Here is a 23,345-nt window from a genome sequence, read left to right as displayed (position 1 = left end):
AGTTGATGTCAACTCATAACACTGGGCCATCTTGTTTCCACTGATAGCCACCACAGTAAAGACGATGTAATAATATATAAATAACTAAACAAATAAATATTGTTATCCTCTAGGATCTTGCACCTCTTACATCTATCTTCCTGCATCCTTCTTTTCCCCCAGCATTCTCCTGTAACCAACAAAACCAAAACCAACAAAAACTTTATACTTTTGGTCCCGTGTGAAATGCTATTCCCCACTCACGTCAAGAGATAGTTCCTCAGCAGGCTGTTTTTCTCGGGACAACATACTCTCTCTGCTGTCGTGAAAACCCATGCCTTCTGCTATAGTCCTCTGGCCTACCTTCTAGATGCTTCTCCGCATTTCACCAATGGCGCCTGAGCGCAGCATCTTCTCTTCCTTGACAGTCCTTCCCCGTGTCCCTCCCTCCTGCAGTTCAAAGAGCACAGGCTCTCCTCACGAAACCCAGCCATCCTTTTCTGCCCCACCTGAGTCAAAAGTAGCAGGAGCCTCCTGCAAGGTCCTGAACCTGGGAACAAACACTTGCTGCCTTTGCCCCATGAGGGGGCGGGGTTAGGTGGCCACAGGCTTCGCCTCTCAGGCCTCGCCCCTGTAGACTGGCTTGAAGAGGCAAAAAGTCGAAGGAACTGGGTTGCCCAGAAACAACGGAGGTGGGCAGAAGAGGACATGGAATGTACAGATCTCATTTTTGATACCAGCCGGTGTTTACCTCAGTGTCCCGCGGATCAGAAGCAAGGAGCTGAGTTCTGAGGGAAGATGCAGGTCCTTCCTCTGCCAACTCGGTTTCCTGCCAATGAGCTGTGAGCGCTTCTTTTTCTGTCGTTTCTGGACCAATGAGCTTTCAGATTTACTCCCTCACACCGAGTTTGTCGCCCCCTTATGGATGCTCTGTGACCTACACTGACCCATGTGACCGATGTTCACACAGTTGACCATGCAGTGTCTCTGAGGAGAGAAATGAGCCTTGGGCTCTCTAGTGGTGTTTACCTGGGTTGTCTCAATGGGAAACGTGAGGTGCCAGCGCTTTCCCCCTTTCCAAATTGCATCACGTTGGGGCAAAAGCCTGGTGTCCCTTGTGTCCACACGTGTTTAATCCCAGTACTCGACCACACGTGTTTAATCCCAGCACCCTAGAGGCAGAGGTAGGCGGATCTCTGTGAGTTCTGCTCCGGCAAGCCCTACAGAGAGAGTTCCAGGACCGCCAGGGCTGCTCAGAGAACCCTGTCTCAAAAATCCAACAGAAAAAAACGTCAGCATACAGGGGTAGAGTGATAGATCAATCTGTACAGAGTAACCACGAGGAACCGAGTTTGAACCCCAGAGTACATATAAACCTGCTGACTGTGAGCCGGCTGGTGGTGGTGCAATTCTTTAGTCCCAGCACTCTGGAGGCAGATGCAGGTGGATCTCTGTGAGTTCGAAGCCAGCCTGGTGTACAAAGTTACACAGAGAAACCCTTTCTCGAACCCCTCCCCCCTAAAAATGTTGATTGTCGAGGGAGGGTCTTGCAATCCCAACACTGGGGAGGCAGAGACAAGAGGAACCCTGGGGCTTGCTTGCCTGCTCAAGCAAATCTGTGAGATCTGGTTCAGTTAAATTACAATGTCTCAAGAAAGAAGGGGAAGAGGGATTGAGTGAGCAAGGCACCCAAAGTCTACCTCCTGCCCAAACAAGCACACATACACAGGGGAGTGTGCAGCCACACACACAAACCCCACATTCACACCGTGTTTGGGGCAATTTCAGGCAAATATGAATAATTTGTCCACAGGCCGTATGTAGAAACTGATGCTTTAACCTGATGCTTTGTTGCTTTAGAGCAGTGATCCTGGAATATCGGCTAACTTCGTGATGTTTGTAGCTTCTCGGGCTTCTAATTTTTCTTTCTCTTTTGTCCTGTTTTAAATTTATTTAAAGATTTAATGATTTATTCTATGTATGTGACTTTCATGCATGCATGTCTCTGTGCCACATGGGTGCAGGGCTCTCAGAAGCTGCAAGACATTACTGGACCCTCTGGGACCCAATTTTGTTGTAGACTGTTGTGAGCTTCCATGTGGGTGCTGGGAATCTAACCCAGTTCCTCGGGAACAGCAGCCTGTGCCCTTATCCACCTAACCATGTCTCTAGTCCCTAACAATCTTTTGAAGATGGTCTCACTATGTAGATCAGGATGGTCTTCAACTGGCTGTGTAGCCCAGGCTCTCCCCTAACTGGCCTCAGCCTTCTGAGTGCCGGGACTACAGGCAAGAGCCCCATGGCGAGCTCTTTAACACACTGTGTTGAGTGCCATGTTTGTAGTCTCAGATTAGAGGACCATGTGTGGGAAGCAGAGTTTGATCTTGAACAACGTTTCTGTTCTGCTTGCTGATGGTAGTGGTGTTTGGGGTGGGGACAACCTTTGAGAACCAGTGCAGGGAGGAAGGATAGCAATTACCCTTCTTTCACTGACACCCTCAATAATTCAGTGCAAATCCCCTTTCATGTACAGCCTCTGCTCTCTGCTCTCCTTATTTCCCAGATGATTCTCAAGCAAATTTCATTAAGAATGTTCATGTGCAACTCTACAATTGGAGTAACTTCACTCACCTCTTTTAGCCTGAGAAGACACAGCTAAGACAAATACAGTGAACGCACTTGTAGCTAAGCCATATACTCACATTGCTTGTTTTACCAGGTTCTTATAGGGATTGAAGCTTCAGCTTGCCTTTTAAGTGTTTCAAACTCTTCCCCTAAACTACTTTGGCATGCATCTCCTAAGAACTGTGTTGTTTTCCCAGGCAAGCACAATAACATTATCTCCACAAAACCAAGTTACTAAATGCAACAATTAACCAGGTTGTTAGACTGTCCATATTTAAATTCTCCCACTTTCCCCATTACATTTTTAAAATTGTACCCTATTGTGGTGATAGAGTTGAGGCCAAGCAGACAAAGAACACCCTTCCTTCTTCCATTGTCCTTCCATATAGGCTTCCAGCAGAAGGTGTGGGCCAGGTTAAAGGTGTGCCTCCTTGCCTCAAGATCTGGATTAAAGATGTGTCCTCCATCCTTGCGATCTAAATGACAGTTGTGCCCTCCACTTCTGGCTTATAGTTCATTCATTTAACAACCAAGAATAGCCATCACAGTTATCTAGCTTCAGGAACTGAATAAATAGCAGTTCTCATCCTCTCTAGTGTAAAGACAGACATTGTTGGATTACCACAGATGGAATCGTGTAAACCAATCCAATAAATCTCTTTTTAATACATACTTATTTTGTTATCTTTTTTCCTCTAGAGGCCTTGACCCCCCCTTGGGATCACATATCAGATATCACGCATATCAGATATTCATATTATGATTCATAACAGTAGCACAATTACAGTTATAAAGTAGCAATAAAATAATTTTATGGGTTTTGGGTCTCCCCAACATGAGCTATTAAAGTGTCAAAACATTAGGCAGGTTGAGAACACTGTTCTAGAGTAACATAATGTAGAGTTCATGTGGGTACATGTACATGTGCATCCAGATCCCAGAGGTTGTACCCAGGTTTCCTTCTTATTCATTCAATACCTTATTTTTAAGAGGTTTATCACTGAACCTGGACATCACCCATCTGGCTAGGTTGCCTAAACAATGAATTTTAGTACTCTGCCTATCTCTGATCTCTTCTATCACCAGCACTGAGGTTACAGATGCCAGCCTAGCTTGTGTATTTGTTCTGGGGATCTGAACTCAAGTCTACATTCTTGCCTGATATGCACTTTGCCAATTGAGCTGTATACTCAACCCAGTGGTTTGTAATTCTTTTCTTTCATTATCTGGTTTAAAGAAAAAGTACTGCCTAAGACAATGGTCATGAATCATGGTGGGCTTTAGCAGTATGAAGAAGTAATTTTATGACAATAACAAGATGGTCTAGGGCAGCAATTCTCAACCTGTGGGTGGTGACCCTTCTGGGGATTTGAATGACCCTTTCACAGGGAGTATATATCAGATATCCTGCATATCAGATATTTACATTATGACTCATAATAGTAGTGACGCTAACAGTTATGAAGTAGAAATGAAAATAATTGTATAGTTGGGGGTCACCCTGATGCGAGGAACTGTGTTAAAGGGTTGCAGCATTAGGAAGATTGAGAACCACTGGTCTAAGGATTTCCAAAGTTTAATTTATGTATAATGTTGAATTTAATATAGAAATTCAAAAGAGTGATAGAGAAATGTTATAGTTTGGACCTTTTAAATGTCTGCCAAGATCTCGTGTATTGAATGAAGGCTTGGTGTTTGGGGCAAATTGGTTCAGAGGTAGAGCCTTTGAAAGGTGAATGACTTGTGAGGTCTCTGACCCCATGAATGGGTTATTATGTTTACTATTATTATGGTTATTATTGTTACTATTGTGTTTATGATGATGGTGATAATGATGATTCATACCTGTGATGGCCAGTATTATCAACTTGACAGAATCTAGAATCATCTAACAAATGGCCCCTGGTCATGCCTTTGAGGGATTATCTTGATTATGTTAATAGAGATAGGAAATTCTGTCAGTTGTGGGCAGTACTTTTACCTGTCTAGCACCCTGAACTGTATAAATGGAAAAAAGGTGTAACAGGACACCAGACCTTAGTAGCCCCTTTGAGCTTAGCACAACGGATGCCATGATGGAAGTGCCATTTGGGCTATAAAACTCAGCATGTAGACAGCACCACCTGCCAAAACCAAAGACCTAATCCATCAATCCATAGTTGTTAGAACGGCTCTAAAGGTACTAACCTTGCTTTTTGACTTCTATAGTTCTGCTTCTGGTTAATTGTTCTTGTTAACTGAAGTATGTCAACCCAGAACATAGTTTTGTGCTTAAAAAACTTGCCCTAAGAAAGGCTCAGTGCTACACTGGGATCACACCCACCCAATATAGTAGCTGGCCAACTAATAAAGAGATTTTTATGGGCTTAAACTTGTGTCCAAGCAGACTTCTATGGTGAATACCCATGACAAAGGAAACCAGCAAAAGCCATCTCTTTATGCTTCTTAATTAAGGATGTGGTGTGGCCCACTGTCTCAAGCTCCTGCTGCTTTGACTTCCCTGCTGTGGTGGACTATATCTTGAGCTCTGAGATGATAGAAATATTTTTCTCCCTTGAATTTCTTTTGTCAGGTTATTGTATGACAACAACAGGAAAAAGAAACTAAAGCAATGCTTCAGTGGTCTATTGGGAAGTAGCAGAAAGGGTTAAGGACTAGTTGAAGGAAGTGGGCTATTAAAGGGTGTCCTTGGCAGGTCTTTGTACCCACTCCTTTTCTAGCTTCCATAAATGAGCCAGCTTGCTTTGCCATGTGCTCTTCACCATGATGTTCAAGTGTAGGTTAGAAAAATCTATTTTGAAAATTACTTATAGAACAGTACCAGGGGCACAGAGCAGACCCCAGAGATCCCTGGGCACCTCTACAACACTATTTGCTTACCTTATCAATATGCAAGAAGCTCCACCTACCACAGCCAGCCTCAGCCATCATGCTCTCAAATACAAGTAGCAAGTCTGCAAAAGAAGAGCCCAGGCTCCTCCATCCCTCTTGGCTGCCTATACTGTTTGTACCATGGTCAGTGGTGTAGGAAGAGGTGTGCAGATGGCATCCCATAAGCCACACAGAAGAGAATCGCAGCAGGCACTGGATAGGTCAATTAGAAATTAAGAACACTTGCTGCTCTTGGAGAGGATGCAGGTTAGTTCCTAGAACCAACACAGTAGTTCTCAACCATCTGTGACTCCAATTCCAAGGGTTCCGACTCCCTCTTCTGGACATTGAAGGCACCAGGCATTCATGTGGTGTGCGCACACACGTGCACACAGACACACGCACACACACACACAGACACACACACACAGGCAAATAGTCATACATATAAAAATAAAAATTAATCCGAAAAGAAAAGAAGACCACAACAAACCTGGCATGGTAATGTATGCCTGTAATCCCAGCTGTTCTGAAGTTTCAGTCAGGAAGATCACAATTTTTAGGCCCATTTAGGCCATACCATGATTTGATGAGATCCTTTCTTGATCCCCTCATGGAAGACCTCACCCTCCCTGAGGAGTGGATGGGGGTGTCATTGGGCATCATGGGAGGATTGGAGGGAGAGGGAACTGGGATTGATATGCAAAATAAGATTGTTTCTAATTTAAATAACATATAAGCAGTTAAAAATTTAAAATAGTTCAACTCAAAAATTATTATTACTATTATATTTTTTATAATCTGACTGTAAAGGAACAGTTTTCCTTGCGGTCCTCCCATATGTACTTAGTTCAAAGCTGTTTCTCTTCACCATCTTCTTGCCCCTCTCCCCCTTGTATACTTCTAGCCCCTTTCCACTTTCATGTCACATGTGTCTATCACCTTCTTTATCCACCTCCTTCATCCTTCTTTGCCCCCTCTCATGGGCCCCTTTATAGTTTCCTGATCTCTACCTACACGTAGTCAAAAATATACATATATAAAAGTTAGAAGCCAGGATCCACATGAGATTAACATGAGATACTGTTTTTCTGAGCTGAATTGCCTCACATAATTTAATATTTTCCAATTCTATCCATTTTCCTGTAAATTTTATTTTTCTTTGTGGCTGAATAAAACCCAATTATGTGTTTGTGTACCATATTTTCATTATCCATTCATCTGTTGTTGGCCATCTACACTGATTCTATTTCCTCACTATTGTGGAATAGAACAGCAATGAGCATCGATGTGAAATGTCTCAGTGATAAGAGATAGTGGATACACACCCAGAAGTGACACAGTTGGAGTATATGAACTTCTGCTTTTATCTCTTTGAGAAACCTCCACACTGATTCCCATAGTGACTGCACCAATTTTATACTTCCACTAATAGGAAGGATTCCCCTTTACCCACAAACTCACCAGAATTTGTTGTTACTTTTTTCTTCATTATAACCATTCTCACTGAGTTGAAATAAAAATTCAAAGTAGTGTTAATTTGTATTTCTCCGATGGTTTTGGATGTTGAACACTTTTAAGATACTTATCGGTCACATGTTTCTTTTGAGAACTGTCTGCTCAGTTCATTGGCCCATTATACTAAATGCCAATGTTGAAAATTAGATGTTTTGAAGAACAGGAATGAATTTGTATATCACGTGCCCTAACCTAGGGCTGTGGAGATGGCTTATAGGATGGAGATGTTGCTGCACAAGCATGAAGACCCGAGTTCAGATTCCCAGTACAGATGTAGAATCCAAAAACCATGGCATAAGTCTGTAACCCTAGGGCTAATGGTAGAGACAGATGAATACTGGGGGCTTACTGATCAACTAATGTGGCCTTGATGGAAAGCTCAAGCTTTAGTGAGAGTCTGTCTCAAAAAAGGTGGAGGAGCTGGAGATAGTTAAGTCTGCTCTTGCAGATGACCCAGGTTATGTTCCTAGCACAGTAGCTCATAACATTCAAAACTCCACTTCCAGAGATCCTACCCCCTCTTCTGACTTCCATGGGTACCAGGCACACATGTGCTGTATACATACAAGGAGGCACAATTCATACACATAAAATATTTTTTGGTGTTTTTTTAGATGGGTTGCTCTGTGTAACAGTCCTGGTTATCCTGGAACTCATTGTGTAGACCAGGTTGGCCTTAAACTCACAGAGATCTGCTTGCTTCTACCTCCCGGTTCTGGGACTAAAAGTGTGCACTACCACCACCCAGAAAAATAATTTTAAGGTAGAGAATGATAGAAGAAAACACACACTATTACTCCCTGGCCTACATACACACACACCCACACACTCATGCAAACATACACAAGCAAGAACACCCACACACTTGCATACAGCACATAAAGAGGTAAGTATACTCACACACATGTGTAAAACATACACACACACACACAAGCAAACCAAAGCACCACCTTCTTGGTGTAGAATTGGAAAGGCGATTAAGTCTTACATCACTGAAAGAGCAGAATTTGGAAACAGCAGGTGTTTCAGGCCTTTGTGGAATTTCATTTCAAGGCATTCATATGGATTGGATATTAAGCATCTCGGATGTGCTCTGTATCATAGAGATACTCCTCACAATGATCTGCAGAATTACTGGAATAGTGAGTGAAGAAAATAACAAGATAACAGGCCCAACAATGTTATCCCCACCAAAGATAAGAGCTAACACTTACTGTGTGTGCTGACCCTATGAGTATCAACCATGGGATTCCAGCCCTCTGATGCAGTGGAAGATGCTGACAAACAGGGTTCAAGACAATGAGGGAGACCAGTGAGGCAGGATATGCATCAGGGTTACAGACTATTACTGCACAATCACAAAGAGTCTGGAGATGATAGTAATGGAGAAGAAAAGGAAGCTGAGGAAATTCTGCGTTACCATCTCTACCTTCCTGCAGCTAGGTAATTCACCTAGACATGAGTATGAAATTTCAGTGATAGGAAATGAACTACAGAACAGAGTTGAAGACCTGATGGGCTTGATTTTTACCAATTTAGCAGATATTTCGAGCTACGTGAATTATCTATTCATCATGAGCTTTTTATACTTTTGGCCTAAAGCTATTAAGTCTAGTTTTTTTTCTGAACATATCTTTATGGTTTCAAGATTGTTTCAGACCTGGGCAAGTTAAAGTTTTTACAAATTGAATTTTTAATTTGCAATGAGAATTTCTGCTATAGATTTTTCGAGTGTCAACTGCAGAAGTTCTTGAATGAGGAGTAGCAAAAGAAAACAGAACTCACTTGTAAGTGCTATTAAATTTTTTGCTGGCTTTTTCAATCCTCCTAGGGAACCTGTTAAGCTGCTTCTTCTTGCAGATTTAGGGTAGCAGTCCTCCCCACAATCACTTGTCAGTTAGTTTTTAAGAACCACTGAGATTCTCAGTGCTGCTCCAATGATTGGGCCATGTCCCTTCCTGCTCCCCACTGTACAGAGGATCATAGGCCATCACCCTCAGTAGACTTGGGATCATTTCTTTGTTTTGCTGGCCTCAAAAGAGTGCAAGAAGCCCTACCAGACACTCTGCTTTCTGATTCCAACTTGGAAAACATCAAATACCTAATATGAGACTGACATTTGATTTTGCCTCTGTAAAATCTTGGCCTTGGGGCTTCTCACCATCTGTCTGGCAATTCAAGAAATGTCAGTGTCTTCATGTGTGGGTTATGTCACTGGGAAAGATCTGAATTACATGATCTACTAATTCTGGATGAAGAAATCCAATTCAAAATTTTCTGTTGCCTGCTTTATTAGATTCCATGGCTTGAAAATTGAATTGAAGCCAATTCTTGATTTTCAGCAGTGTCCTCTGCATCTCTGCATCTCTTCAAGGGTCCTCTCTCCAGTTACTCATTGATCTCCTTTTATTCACATTGCCATCCTCCACTCAGGAGTGTGCAAGTGTCTCAGGGGTTTCATGTCTCTGATGCCATTTGTGTTCTTATGAACTGCGCACTGATGCATGTAATGTAGTGTTAATTCACATATCTTGCTGCTACATATCTCAGTCTGTTTTATGCTCCTCACATTCACTAGGTAAACACTTTTAAGTCTTTGCCTATTTAGAAACCATGTGAAATTGATTTTGTCAGTTGGATAATAGGCAGGGATTGTTAGATTTACTGAAACTACAAAATGTATCAATATCACTGTGACACAAAAACAGTGGTATCTTGTCTCACAAAGATAGTATGGAGGTTTGGTGAGTTACTGTGATCCTTAGCCTTCGACCCTGATGTAGTTCTAAACCAGTCTAAAATAAAGACATTTATTTCTATTGTAACTAATCACATAGCAACATTTGTCTCTGTACACTAATGTGCATTTCAACATAAATGATTTTGATAGTACGCTCTGCTTAACATTTTCAAAAATCCTTTGATATTAAAATACTACTTCCCCAAAGGTTTTAATATGCTCTTCATCCTTATGGCAATACAATGCTAATTGGATCTACTTTGAATAGTCTTCTTGGAAAAAGATGGAAAGCACTGGACTTCTGGGACTGGCTCTTCCTGAACCATAACAGTTAATTGCTAAATTGTCAGGCAACTGAGAACCACTCCTAAATACAAGCAATTACTATAATAAAAAAATTCATAAACTCACTATATCCACTATACTGTAAATGAAGAAATGTAATGTGCAGTTAAAATACATCAATCTCTAATTATTTTTCAATATCTCACTATTGTTCACGTTCAAATGGTAACTTAAAGTACTAATCTGAAAAAATATCTCCGACTTGGGAGTTCATTGACATTTTGATACTGTGAATTCAGTAAATGAGCCAACACAGAGAATTCCCCTTAAATGCCCCTTCCCTTAGAAAGCCTGTGCTTGGCCTGTATAACAGCATAGATTCTTTTACCTTAACATTTCTTGTTCAAATTAACCCACTCTAGAGATGCTCTGAAATGATGGATAAGTTCAGACCTGACCAATGATGTCATATAACATATGAGAATGAAAATATAGCAGAGGTGAGGGTTTTAAAATGGGAACTATGACAGTACATGACAAAGGGAGACATACCAAAAAGCTTAACACTGAACATTGACATAGATATCCAAAGAGAACTAAAATATTCCAGATAGAGACTCTTGCATTATAGAACAGTGGGAGGGGAGAGTGTTAGGTATGAAAATCCCCAACACAAAGGCCTCACAAAAATGAAAGGGCCCAAGGAAGTTAGTCTATTTCCTTCCTCAAATGTCTATTTTGTTATTTCTGTTGGCTTCCCTCTTCTTGTGCCACATCCTTCTACCAAAATATATTTCCACCTTTACCTAACTCAAATGTGGAACCAAGTGAGGCTTTGACCAAAAACTACTGCAGGAACATGGGGCTATATTCGTGCCACTTTGGGATCATGGGAAGAAAGAAGGTATGAGATGGACTTCAGCCCAGCTTTATTCTCCAAATTCTCATTAATTTTATGTGTTTGTTTCTCTGCCATCAGATAGAGAATATAAGAATCCTGACTTTTCACAGTGTCAGAAGACAAAAGAATTGTAGTAGTTGGATATCATCATCAAACAGATGTTATTAAAAATACAAGCAGGAAGCCAGACATGGTGAAACAGACTTATAATCTTAGCACTTGAGAGGCTGAGGCAGGAAGATTACCACCAGAGCTGTGGAGGCCAGCCTGAGGTACACTGTGAATTCAAGGCCAGTCCGTAATACATAGTGAGACACTGATATTTTAAATAAGGCAGTGAAGAAAGGAAGTAAAAATACAAGTAAAAATCCAGATGAAGCTATGTTCAGTTAGCTAGCTGTCTGCCTGGTGAGGCCTGCAGTTCATGTGTTTGGAACATCGATCAAAGATTTAGAATATTCAAACTTTAAAAATGTTCCTATCAGTTACTCAGTGTGTTACCCTGGGTAGCAAATAAGGGGTACTTTTGAGAAGACCTTCTGACTGATGTCTGCTGCATCAAGGCTTGAAATTTTCACTCAATCATTAATTTAAATAACTGATTTGTTAACTTGGGACTTGGTGCAGGTAAACAATCTTCCTTGATATTTGTCTTATACTGTTTTAAAACAACAACTCATAGTTTTCAATGCCTACAGTACATGTTTATTATTTGTTCACACACACATATGCCTAGACACAGAGTGAAAAAACTTCATGATTCCACATGGATGATTACATACAGGAGTCTGCCAGTGTATATACAATCACAGGACAAATGAAAACACTGGCATACAAAGCCACTCAGAATCCCATTGGTTGATCACATCAGATCACACAATACTGTTTTTCTAAGAAACATTAACAGCAATTATTCCAAAGGACTAATGGATAGAGGGGCAACATCAAATTTCAGTCAAGTAAATGCCTCATGTCATAAAAAAGGGGTCTGAATGCTTATAAAACTCCTGAAAACTTAAAATAATAATAATTTAAAAAAAAGACAGGCATGATGGTACATGCCTGTAATCCCAGCACTTGGGAGGTGGAGGCAGAAGAATCAGGAGTTCAAAGTCATCGTCAACTATATACTGAGTCCAAGGCCAGGCCGGCTATATGAGAACTTACTTTAAAAATAAAAAATTTAAAAATGTTAGTTATTTTAGACATAAAACAGGATACCAAACAGGCAGTGCTCTAGTTAGGCCTCCCACTCTGGGCTCTTAGGTCAAGAAGGACATGCACTCCAGATGTCCAGTAAGTGACACAGAGCTGGCAGGCTGTGGTGGCAGGTAGGGACTAGGTTGCAGTTCTCGCTCTCCAGCAGGACCTGAAAAGAAAAGCAAAAACCAGAGTCAGATTATATACATGCCACCACCCAGGGAAACCCTCACACTTTGGTGTCCCACCCAATCTAAGATTTCTCACTGAAACAAGAAACATGTACACTCCCTTAAGGTCTTGGCTCCACTGCTTCTCAGCCACAGCCACATCCTTTCAGTCAAATCTGGGGTCTATACATATGATCCTCACTGTGTCGGGGGAAGTGCTAGATTTCCTCCAACTCCTCCCCCAGATTTGCTGGCCCAGTCTGCATCACCCACGCTGCCAGACCTCTGTGAGAAGCAAGGTCCCCGGCTTCATTCATCACCCTTTTTCCAGTATGTCTACCACCCAAAGTGGCTTCCCACTAACACACTTCATCAAGGTTTTTGTTGTTTTCTCATCAGGGATCAGCCTTCCCTTCTAGCCTCCCCAACTATGTAATTCTCCTCTGAGCTCATGACTGCATGGAGCACTGAAAGTGACTGGAAATATTCAGGCTGGGAAGCATCCAGGCTTCACATCTACATGGAAAGCACTGGAGTTGTCTGCATGATCTTGTTCCATTCCAGACTCTTTTCCCCTGTGCACGACCTCCCAGTGGGCCTCCCCCAGTCTATGGTGGACTGCAGACATTGCCCTGGGCTGAGAGTCACTATACCTAGTTCTATTTCTTCCATTTGATATGCTCCAGTAAGACACGGCCGCGTTGGGGGGGCCTCAGTCTACAGGGGTCTTTTGTTGTTGCTGTGTTGGTGGTGGGTTTTTTAATTCAGGTTCCAGCGTTTGCTGTTGAGCTAAAGACACTTGAGAATTGAAGATTCACTGAGAAGCCCCAGAGTAACATCTCTCACACCAGACTGAGGAACTGAAGTGTGGGATCCAAGGCAGTCCAAAATCCAGGTTCCCAGGCACAACCAATTTACCACAACCCCTCCAACTTCCCAACTCCCCCCACCCCATGTTCCATCTTGAAGAAGACAATTACCTGGCATGCTGCCATGCTGTTGAAGAGAGGCAGAATCAGGAGGAAGCTGACAAGAGTTTTTCAGGGCCAACAGAGCCTCAGCAGCCTCCAGCTTTCTCTGCCACTCTAAGGCAGCAACAACAGAATCCTGTTTGGTGGCATTGGGGACCTGCAAAGGAAATGGCATTATATAATTGCAGTTGGGAAACCATGCCACCTCCCACCAGCACAGGTGCCCCTTTAAGTGCCCAGTTCCCTCTAGCACCAACCCCCAACCCTAAGGCTTTTTGCTCTTCCCATCCACTATGCTCATTCCCTCCCGGGGACCTGGACCCCACTACTTTGCCAGGACCTGTGGCTGCAGTAGAAGAGGGCCAGGGGTAGCACGGGGTTGCAGGATCACACTTGAGAATCTGGAAACAAGGAGAGGAGAGCCAGGGGATTAAACCCTCTGGTGGAAACCTACTACCAGAACACTTTGGAGGACCAGGGGTTTGCAAACCAGGGTGGGGAAATCTGAATGAGCCGAAAATGTTAGTCCTTTTGACCTAGGTGCCTTCTTGGCCTGTTTCCTTTAGAAACTTCTATATATTTTCTTGAAACACCAATTTATACCAGATCTTTCTTCCCAGGGCTATAATGAAGATGAATCCAAAATGGCTGTGCTCTAATCTGCAAAGTAGGTGGAAAGATGTGAGTCCCTCCTTTTTCAGGGACTGACCCTTGTTTCCATTTTGCCCAATCCCCACTGTTTATGAAGTGAGGGGTCAGTCTCTGTTCAGATGGTGTCACTAAACAACAGGGAACACTAGAAGTGCATGCCAACACCTCCTGTGGCTGTTTGAACAGACTTGAGTTTCTGGAACATAATGGAGTTCCAGCTAACTGGAGACCCTATAATTTGGCATCTAAGCCCAGGGAGTTGCCTGCTTCATGCCCTTTGTCTACAAAAACACTGCCTGGACATACTACCCACCCCATATGCCCTCACATAACTCGAGTTGTGTGCTATTTGAACTCATTGGGAAGTAACTCAATATGATTTTAGCTGATAGGTTAATGTATGTGTATGTGCCAGTGAACATACACATTAAACCAGATCTTCACTTCAATGCTGATCTGTGGAGTCTGCTTCCTGGGAAACTCATTGTGATTCTATTCCCCTCCCCGCCCCAAAACTAACTGAGAAAGGAAGAAAAACTCCACAATGAAGGACAAACCAGGCCCTTCCCTAGGAAGTTTTGTCTGCCGCCTTCAGCATTCCTCTGGGTCTCTAGGGTCCTTCCCAACATGACCCCCAATTCCAATATAACTTTCTCTCACGTCCATCTACTGTAATATGGAGTAACAGCCCAGGCATATTGAAGGCTGACTGTGTGGTATGCTTTCTTCTAGCTCTCTTGTCAATGTTATAAATATAAACTGTTTTCCCAGACTTGGCTATTGGAAAACATATTCATGGAAAGAGGAAATCACTTATCTGAATCCTCAAGATTAGGAGTTCTCAAGCCTCAGTGTTCCCTCTTCACCCCTCCTTCTGAGGTGCTGCCTTCTTCTCTTCCTCCTCCTCTTCCTCTCCTGCTACTACATTTCTTCTTCCTCTCCTCTTTCTCCTTTCTTGTTTGCCTACCTCCCACGGCAGCAACCACAGTGTTGAACATGAAACATGTGATATGACTGGTTTTAGGTCCTTATTCAACTCACCTTTTGGGCCTGGCAGAGAGACCACGAGAGACCCGGGAAAAAGAAATCACTGGTTTCTGCTCCAAGGTCGCAGGAGCATAGGGCAGAACTGAATGTTCTCTCATCACCTGGCTACGCATCAGAGTTCCTTGAGAATTTCCCTGCTGGAGTAGAGACAATAGTAGGAATTTGGGTACCAGGCCAACCATGAAAAGAGGAGAAATGAATATGTTGTAGGATGAGCACAGCAACCCAGAATGTCAGAACTTGAAGACCTTGAAGATCATCGAGGCTTACCTTTCATTTTCAGTTCATACTAAAATCCAGGAAGATGTAGTTAATCCCAATGTCACATGGTAAGTCATGGTAGATTTGGGGATGGAACAAATGTCATTAGGACACAGTACACAGGGCCTGGGAAGTAGCTTCTGGAAGCACCTCCCATAAGCAACAGAGTCTCCTTACCTCCTGTGGTGCTTTGTGGGACCTGGCGTCACTCTTGTGTTCAGTGCTCTTCTCCTTCCCATCTGTAAAACACGAGGCACAGCTTAGATAACTTCACTGTCACCATCGTTCCAAATATTCCAGCCCCACTTGGAAGCTTTGTCACACTATGGATCTTCCCCAGCTCTGGGATGGCTTTCTTTTTCTAGTGAATGGCCACTAGGGAGACTGATACAGGAGGATCAGAGGTATGATAACACTTTGGGCTAACTAGCAAGGCAGTATCTCAAAACAACAAACTTAACACTAAACAACAAAAGTCTACCTACATGAAATATAAGCAATGGACTTGGACATTTCTCCAAAGCATTTGATTCCTAACATTGATTTGATGAGTGAATGCCAACAGTCACAAGCAATTTTAAGACAGGGATACTGACAGAATTACTAATGTTCTCTCCACATAAATTCAGCTTCTCTTGCCAGCCAAAGACACTCACTTCGGTTTTCTGCTTCAACAGTCAACTTCTTGCCATGCTTGTAGAATTTAGGGGCAACAGCCATATTTTTTATCAGTCCTCGGTCCAGATGCCTCTTCAGCCTTGGTCCCTGCTCCTTCTTTGAGCCCCTCACAGCATGCGAGGGCCCATGTTTTTCCCTAACATGAAAGATTGAAGGACCAAGGTTAGTAATGTGCAAAAGGCCTGATCCTTACCTTGACAAACATGATACTCACAAGTGCAACTGTGACATTTGTGGGACTGGAAGAGACAGAAATGCCTTTTAATCCCTAATTTGGATAGTGATTCAATGGTTGTAGAAGTTGTCAGAGTGGCCTATAGGTCTTTTGGAATCAATCCTTTACCCCAGGGAATTCCAGTTTCACGTTCACTGTTACATGTGGAATCATAAGAGCAGCAGGGTACAGCAGGTGTGGGTTTGTGTTCCATAGCTTTAGGGTCAGGAGTGGAGGTCAGAAAAGCACCTGGATTCCCCCATCTGCAGGTTACTTACTCTGTCCCTAGAAAGCAACATCTTCAGTGACTGGGACTTTTCTCTCTATTCTGCTCACTGCTGGAATGAGTTTTCACTCCCTTATTTCCCTAGGGTTTTCTCAACTCTGCCTACCCTACTTATATAGTCTCCTTCCCAGAAGTCCCACAAGTATGAAGCTCTTCACAGTCCTGATAATGAGTATTTCTGCTTACCTTTACTCCCCACAATCCATTTTCAGGTAGAGATAGACAGTCCTGCATCTTCAACAATCACTACACACCATTCTGTTGCATCATTATTTGCCTTCCTCATGATCTTCATTCATTCACTTCCAGCATAGGATTTTATGTCCCATGCTCTCAGCCAGTAGTTTCATGAATCCCATATTTTCCTTAACTTTCCATTAAGGATATTCTAACACTTAGCCTTAATCTTTATTATCACCTTGATCCCACCTTTACACTCACTAACCTCTTGCTTCTCGTTTTTAAAAAATCATATTATTCTTCTGAATCAGTGGTGATAAGCAAAGGTTTTGATCGCAGTACTCAAGAGGCAGAGGCAGGAAGATTGGAAGTTTGACACCACCCTGAGTTAACTAGGGAGACAGTATCTCAAAACAAGAAAATGAACAATTCAGCAATACAAAAACCTACTGAAATGTAAGCAAAGGACAGAAACAGGCATTTCTTACAGCATACAAACGGCAAAGTGAAACGATTTTCAGAAGCAATAATCGGTGGGGAAATGAAAATCAAAACCACAATGAAGTAGCATTCATTCCACTATGGTAGCTGCTCCCCCAAAATGGTAACAAGCCTGGAAGATAAGGAGAAACTGGAGCCTTTTAGACATGAGACACGATTGTCAGAACTATAAACTGGTGTAACTGAGAGACTCTGTCTCAAAAAAAGTATTCCCCCAAATCTCTAGACATTGTTCAATTATTATTGTCCCCACAGCCGTCTTTTAGTCCCATAATTCTTCAGGCCAAAATATTTTTGTGGAAACCCTATGAAATAGTAGGCCTTGTTAGAAATAATAGACACCCGACTAAGTGGACTAGTTTTTCTCACCCTGGCCAGCATGCCCTCTTAACTTTCCTTCAGATTTTTCACACATCCTCCCCCTAATCCTTCAGATCGTTCTCCATACTTCAAGAGTTACACCGGGCACAGCTGCTCTCACCCCAAGCAGCAGATCAATCCCTCCAGAAGTTCATTAATTCTGCTCTTCCCAACTTAAGAGTCAAAGCAGGAATTTGAACTCTGCCATGGGGGTCCAGGGATCAGAGATCTCCATAAAGGAAATCCCCTGAGTGGCAGAGACAGAAAAGATCTCCAAAGTCACTGGGATTTTCTTCCCTACCACTTAAATAGCAGAAGGGGGAAGAAATTGGCCACCCAGAAAGGACAGAATGAAGGAAGGAGAAGAGGTGCAGAATATGAAGATCATAATCCGATGTCAGCCTGTGGCTACCCCAGATTCTCACAGGTCAGAATCAATCAGTTGAATCCTCAAGGACAATCTACTTCCTTCTCCCACCCGCTGTTTTACCAGGCTGGTCACAAACTACTGGAACTACCCACTAACAATGCACTTTGAGACTCACTTGCACCCATAATACTGCAGGGCTGGGGACTGCCCTCCTGCCATGTACTGCTCATTTGTGCTCACTTAGGAAAAGTAGTGAGGTTGAGCTTTGTGATCCCTTGGCAAGTTTCCCAGAATTGCCTCCTTTTGGATATAAAATGTTAGGTGCATGCATTTTTAACATACCCACCTGTCAATGTATCTTTTCAAACTTCAGCATGCAATTTGATTTGGTTGTTTGTTTTGTTTGGGACAGAGTCTCACTATGTAGACCAAGTTGCCCTGAACTTGAAGTGATTCTCCTCTTTCCAAAAGCTGTGATTTCAGGAGTGCATCACCATACCTAGCACAGTATGCAACCTTCAGAGAACACTGCCCCATGTCTGGGAACACAGTGCTCCATCTGGTTTGAGTCTGTCTTTCAGCTCTATTTTCTGTTCCAGGGATAAATCTCTCAATTTCTCTGCTAGCTCTACACTGCCTTAAGTTTTTTTGGTTTTTGTTTGTTTTTGTTTTTATGTTTTGTCAGTCCATTGCAGGACATGATGTCTCCGAAGAAACGTCTGTAATCCTTGTTCCTCAGGCCCAAATGCAACTTTCCTGTTCTTTGTCTTTTGTTCTTCTACGAACATGTGAGTATCTGCATGACAATTCCATAGTATACTCTCGGTTGCAACGAGTTTGGATTGCATTTTCTTTGATTCTGGCATGAATGGAGAGGGAACTGCCTATCCTGAGGATTCCCGGCCTTCCTAGCCATCAGGCTGACATGTCTCTCCCTTTATGCGACTCTGTTCTCTTTTTGTATCGTCCACTTTTGTTCTTAGATTTATCTTTTGTACATTCCTATCCAGTACACCTCGTGTCGTTTTTTATCCCAGAACACTGTAGAGTGTCTCCGTTCTCCTGTCTGATATCTGATTATCAGGAAAAGTTTTCACATACTTCTAATTTACAGAAATGCATTTGAATTTTTAACTGGTACACTGATATTAAAGTCAGCCACCATATTATATTTTATAAAATATATATGTCTATAGACAATATGGAATTTTCTTTTACTCTGAAAAATATTAATATAATTTCATGTATGGGTTTCATATGGGGCTGGTTCAGACATCCAGTAAAAAAAAACCTCATAATGATGAAATTTTGGACTTACTCTGGTAACTGATGATTTTTAAAAGCATATCACCACCATTTCTATGTGAAAATGTTTGCCCTGTCTTTCTGTTTATTTTACTTTCTTTTCTTTTTTCTCACTCCTTCCTCGCATTCTCCCTCCTTCCTTTCTTTCTTCTTCTCTTCTGTTTCTTTCCTTTTCCCCTATTGCCAGATTAAGGAATGTCCTTTGCATCCCTCATTTTAAATGTGCATTTGAAAAAATCAAATAAAATTTTACCCGTATGGAACTGTTCAGGACCCTGCTCCTTTTATCTATGAATTCAGTGGCTGATATTAATAAATTTTCCCACTTGTTAATCTTGTTAAGAAAAATCTTAAGTGTATATCACATTTTAAAAATTAAACATGTAATGCAGTATCTAGAACATGCAATTAAATATATTGGCCGCATAGGTCTTCTTTGCACTCCCTTCATTTGAAACTTCCTAATATAAAAGCGGATACAAAAACTGTCCTTACTTGTATTTTACATACAGAAACACAAACAGGGAAGCTAAGTGGCTTGCCAGATGATATGCTCAACCAAGCACACTGAGTATTATTTCCATAGCAGGCTGCCTCTGAAACCCTGAGCTACACCAGTTAACATATTATTTCCCCTTTGAAAGGTTCCAGTTAATTCACAGACGCAGCACATCTGGGACATAACGGGCATATAATTGTGCTGAACCATCAAAATCCTAATCTCCAATGTAGTACATTCCAAAAATCAAATGTAAAAAGTTTTACATTGCGTACCTATTTTATCAATAAATGAAGGGTATCTATTCTACTAAGTTAATGCACTCTCATTTTGCCTCACTCTGTTTCCCTGGGAACTCCAATATATGCATTTAAAATTCAACATATTACTGAAGAACTGTTTATAGAGTTATTTGTCCTAGCCTAAGGGAGGCAACACAAAAATAAATGTATATTTTAATATAACCAATAAGAGCTTTAACTGAACATCTCAAAAGACTGAAATTGTACAATGTGTTGTATTGTATGATCATGACAAAAGTAAATGGCAAACTGGCAACAAACCTTATCGAGAATGCCAAAAATATCTGGAAGTTGCCAGGGAATTTTTAATAACCCATAAGCCAAAGAACAAATCAGATGGGAGTTAAGCTATTTTCAACTAAAAAATAAAATTACATGATTTATGAGATACAACTGATGAAGTTATTTAAATTAAAATTTTAAATTAGTAAATTAAAAATTCATTGTGAGCTGAAGAGATGTCTCAGTTGTTTAAAGCACTTACTGCTCCTGCAGAGGACCTGGGTTCAATTCCCAGCACCTACTTGTGACTCACAACCATCTGTAACTCCAGTTCCAGGGGATCTGATGCCCTCTTCTGACCTCCTTGGGCACCAGGAATACACATGGTTCACATACATACTTGCAGGTAAAACATGCTTACACATAAAAGAAAATTTAAAAATTAATTAATTTCAAAATTACTGTATCATACAAGTTTTGAATCAATGACCTGACATTACATTTTAATAAACAGCCAAGTAATAAAACAATAAAGGAGATAAATTCTAGGTGAACAGAAGGAAAAGACTAACAAAGAACAAAAATCAATCCAATAGAAAATGAAGAAACTATAAAGAATAGAGTTGAAATATTTCTCTAGAATAATTAAAACAACTTATTAAAATCTATACAGGTTAATAAAAATTTAACATATGGATATCAAGATAGATTATACAGACATTAACAGGAACTTAATGGAAATCAGGGAGACTAGGTTGGCAATATGGCAAAGACTTCATAGCTTACACACATACACATACACACACACACGCACACACACAGAGAGAGAGAAAGAGACAGAGACAGAGAGACAGAGACAGACAGAGAGACAGAGAGACTGAGAGACAGAGAATTTAAGTGGTACTAGCTAGTATACCCAGTATAGACAATAATAGGGACAATAACCACAAATGTACAAATTTAAAAACTGCCATATGCTCCATGTTACTAGCCAATCAATGGGCTGCCCTTAGAGATGCCCTGCTTGTCCACTCAGAGTTCAGACAGAAAACAGAGGCATTGTCTGAATCCCACACTGGACGTCATACAAAGCAGTTAAGAGTACCCAAGGCTAAGCAAAATGACGAGTGATTACAGACTGAGCTACACGTTAAGGGAAGAGACAGAGGGCAGAGCATTTGTGGCATAAGAAAAAGCAGCAGTGCTCCGAGATTGTCAACAAAGATCAACAAAAGCTGGATACTTTTTAAATAGCAGTCTTTTGATTAGCTGTATAATTAAATGATAATTGTTTCTAAAGACCTCTTTAAAGTAAAAGGTGGTGTTAAATTTTTTAAGGGGCTTGAGAGACAGCCCGGCAGTTAAGAGCAGTGGCTGCTCTTTCATAGGTTACAGGTTCAATTCCTGCACCCACATGGTGGCTCACAACTGTCTGTAACTCCTGTTCCAGGTGATTCAATGTCCTCTTCGGGCCTCCATGAGCACCGCACACACATGTTGCACAAATATACAAACAGGAAAAACATCCATACACATAAAATGCAAAACAAATCTTTTAAATGTTTTAAGTTTTTGAAAATTAAGTTCAGAATTGAAAATATCCTCAGAACGCAAACCTCCTAACTGTTTTCACTGGGGAATAATATCTGATATCTCAAGAAAATTTTGAGCAATATGACAAGAACATTTTCAGACAGTAAAACAGGGAGTACCTCTCCATTCATTTTATGAAGTTAACATTACTTTAATGATAAAGGGGGCCAGCAAGATAGCTCAGTGGGTAAAAGCACTTGTTGAACAAGCCTGAAGTCCCAAGTTTATTCCCCAGATCTCACAGTGGAAGGAAAGAACTAACCCCTGAAAGATGTCTTTTGACCCTCCATATGTGTGCCCTGGCACACGTACATCGTTGTATGCACACATACACACACATGTACACACACACCCACACACAAACACTGCTGCTGCTGCTGCTAAGAATAGTAATAATAATAATTTCAATATACTTTTAATTTTCAAAATTTGGGCCAGGAGATGACTCATCAAGTAAAAATGCTTGCTATACAAGCCTGACAACCTGAGTTTGATGCCCTGGGCCCACATAAAGGCATGATGAGGTGTCCTGAAATGGAAATCCCAGAACACCTATATTGAGATAGGAAGCTAATCTGTAAGCTTCCTCTCTACTAGCTAGCTCTAATATTGTAGGTTGTTGAGAGGAAAATGACATCAATATTCTTACTCAGCTGCAAATCTTATGAACTGCAATAATGGCCACCATAGCAAGATGTGTCCCTGGGTACAACAGTGAAAAACTGGTATGGGGATAAGCTGCTTTCTGGCTGGATTTAAGGCCTGCAAATCTGGTCAAGGACCCATGGTTGGGGAGCTCAAAGGTCCCAGAGGTAAATCTACTATTATTATTTTACTAAATTGACATAGTAGCACATACTTTCTAAATTTGTGTATTTCTACCCATAGATTAGTGCAGCTCCCAGACCTCATCAGAGAAGTGTCTGTCTCTGTGCAGTGAACAGTAGTTAACTAAGAAACCCCGTAACCAGCCAAGGTGCAGAGAACAAGTGATTATGGAGTGCTAAGCCACAAACGGGACATCTATGTCACGCACACTCCTAAGGCTATTCCTGGAAGAGGGAGAGGTAACATTATAAGAACCATTGGTGGTAGAAGACAAGAATGAAATAATGTTATCAAGACATGACAGGAGGCAGAGGCAGGCGGATCTCTGTGAGTTCGAGGCCGGGCTGGACCGATAGCCTCCGAAACAATACAGAGAAACCCTGTCTCGTAAAAACCAAAAAAAAAAAAAAAAAAAAAGACATGACAGGACTGCTGCACTCATGAAAACACAGCATCTGTGGCTGCTTACACAAAGCCTGCACAAAAGTAAGACAACATTCTACTATGGCTTAGGGAGAGGTTCATGAACCCCTACCTGTAACTGAGAAGTTATGGACAGTTGAGGGCTTCTGGAACAAGGAGAGTTAGGATTTCTTTTAAGGTTGTGGCTACTGGAAGGTTGAACATGCTCAAGCAGAGGACCCTACACCCAGAAGCAGGAGGGGAGAGCACAAATTCGAGTCAACGGGTTATTAAGTTTATAAAGATAGTACTAGGGAAATGGCTCAGCAGTTAAGAGGGTGTACTGCTTTTGCAGAGGATCAAAGTTCAAACCCCACCATTTGCAA

At 41.6% G+C, this 23,345-nt stretch overlaps 1 protein-coding gene across 4 annotated transcripts in view; it reads right to left on the bottom strand.

Moving 5' to 3' along the window:
• Positions 1–7,842: 7,842 nt before the first annotated feature.
• The window catches only part of LOC101839497 (doublesex- and mab-3-related transcription factor C1), a 40,923-nt gene continuing 25,420 nt past the window's right edge, over positions 7,843–23,345 (bottom strand). Inside the window, exons 2-8 of one of the 4 annotated variants that reach the window (XM_040744280.1) lie at positions 15,876–16,033; positions 15,397–15,458; positions 14,953–15,095; positions 13,601–13,661; positions 13,270–13,417; positions 12,141–12,288; positions 7,843–8,127 (exon numbers count right to left, since the gene is read on the bottom strand). In XM_040744280.1, coding sequence (XP_040600214.1) covers positions 12,182–12,288; positions 13,270–13,417; positions 13,601–13,661; positions 14,953–15,095; positions 15,397–15,458; positions 15,876–16,033 — 679 coding nt within the window. In that variant the 3' untranslated portion in view covers positions 7,843–8,127; positions 12,141–12,181. Of the gene's footprint in view, positions 8,128–11,601; positions 12,289–12,942; positions 13,079–13,269; positions 13,418–13,600; positions 13,662–14,952; positions 15,096–15,396; positions 15,459–15,875; positions 16,034–23,345 lie in introns of those variants that run through there. The other 3 variants (XR_005876784.1, XM_040744282.1, XM_040744281.1) reach the window with 3 other exon arrangements.

The sequence above is a fragment of the Mesocricetus auratus genome, unplaced genomic scaffold, assembly GCF_017639785.1.
Source record: "Mesocricetus auratus isolate SY011 unplaced genomic scaffold, BCM_Maur_2.0 Super-Scaffold_100003, whole genome shotgun sequence".
NCBI lineage: Eukaryota > Metazoa > Chordata > Mammalia > Rodentia > Cricetidae > Mesocricetus > Mesocricetus auratus.
This window is presented reverse-complemented; position numbering and strand designations above follow the sequence as displayed.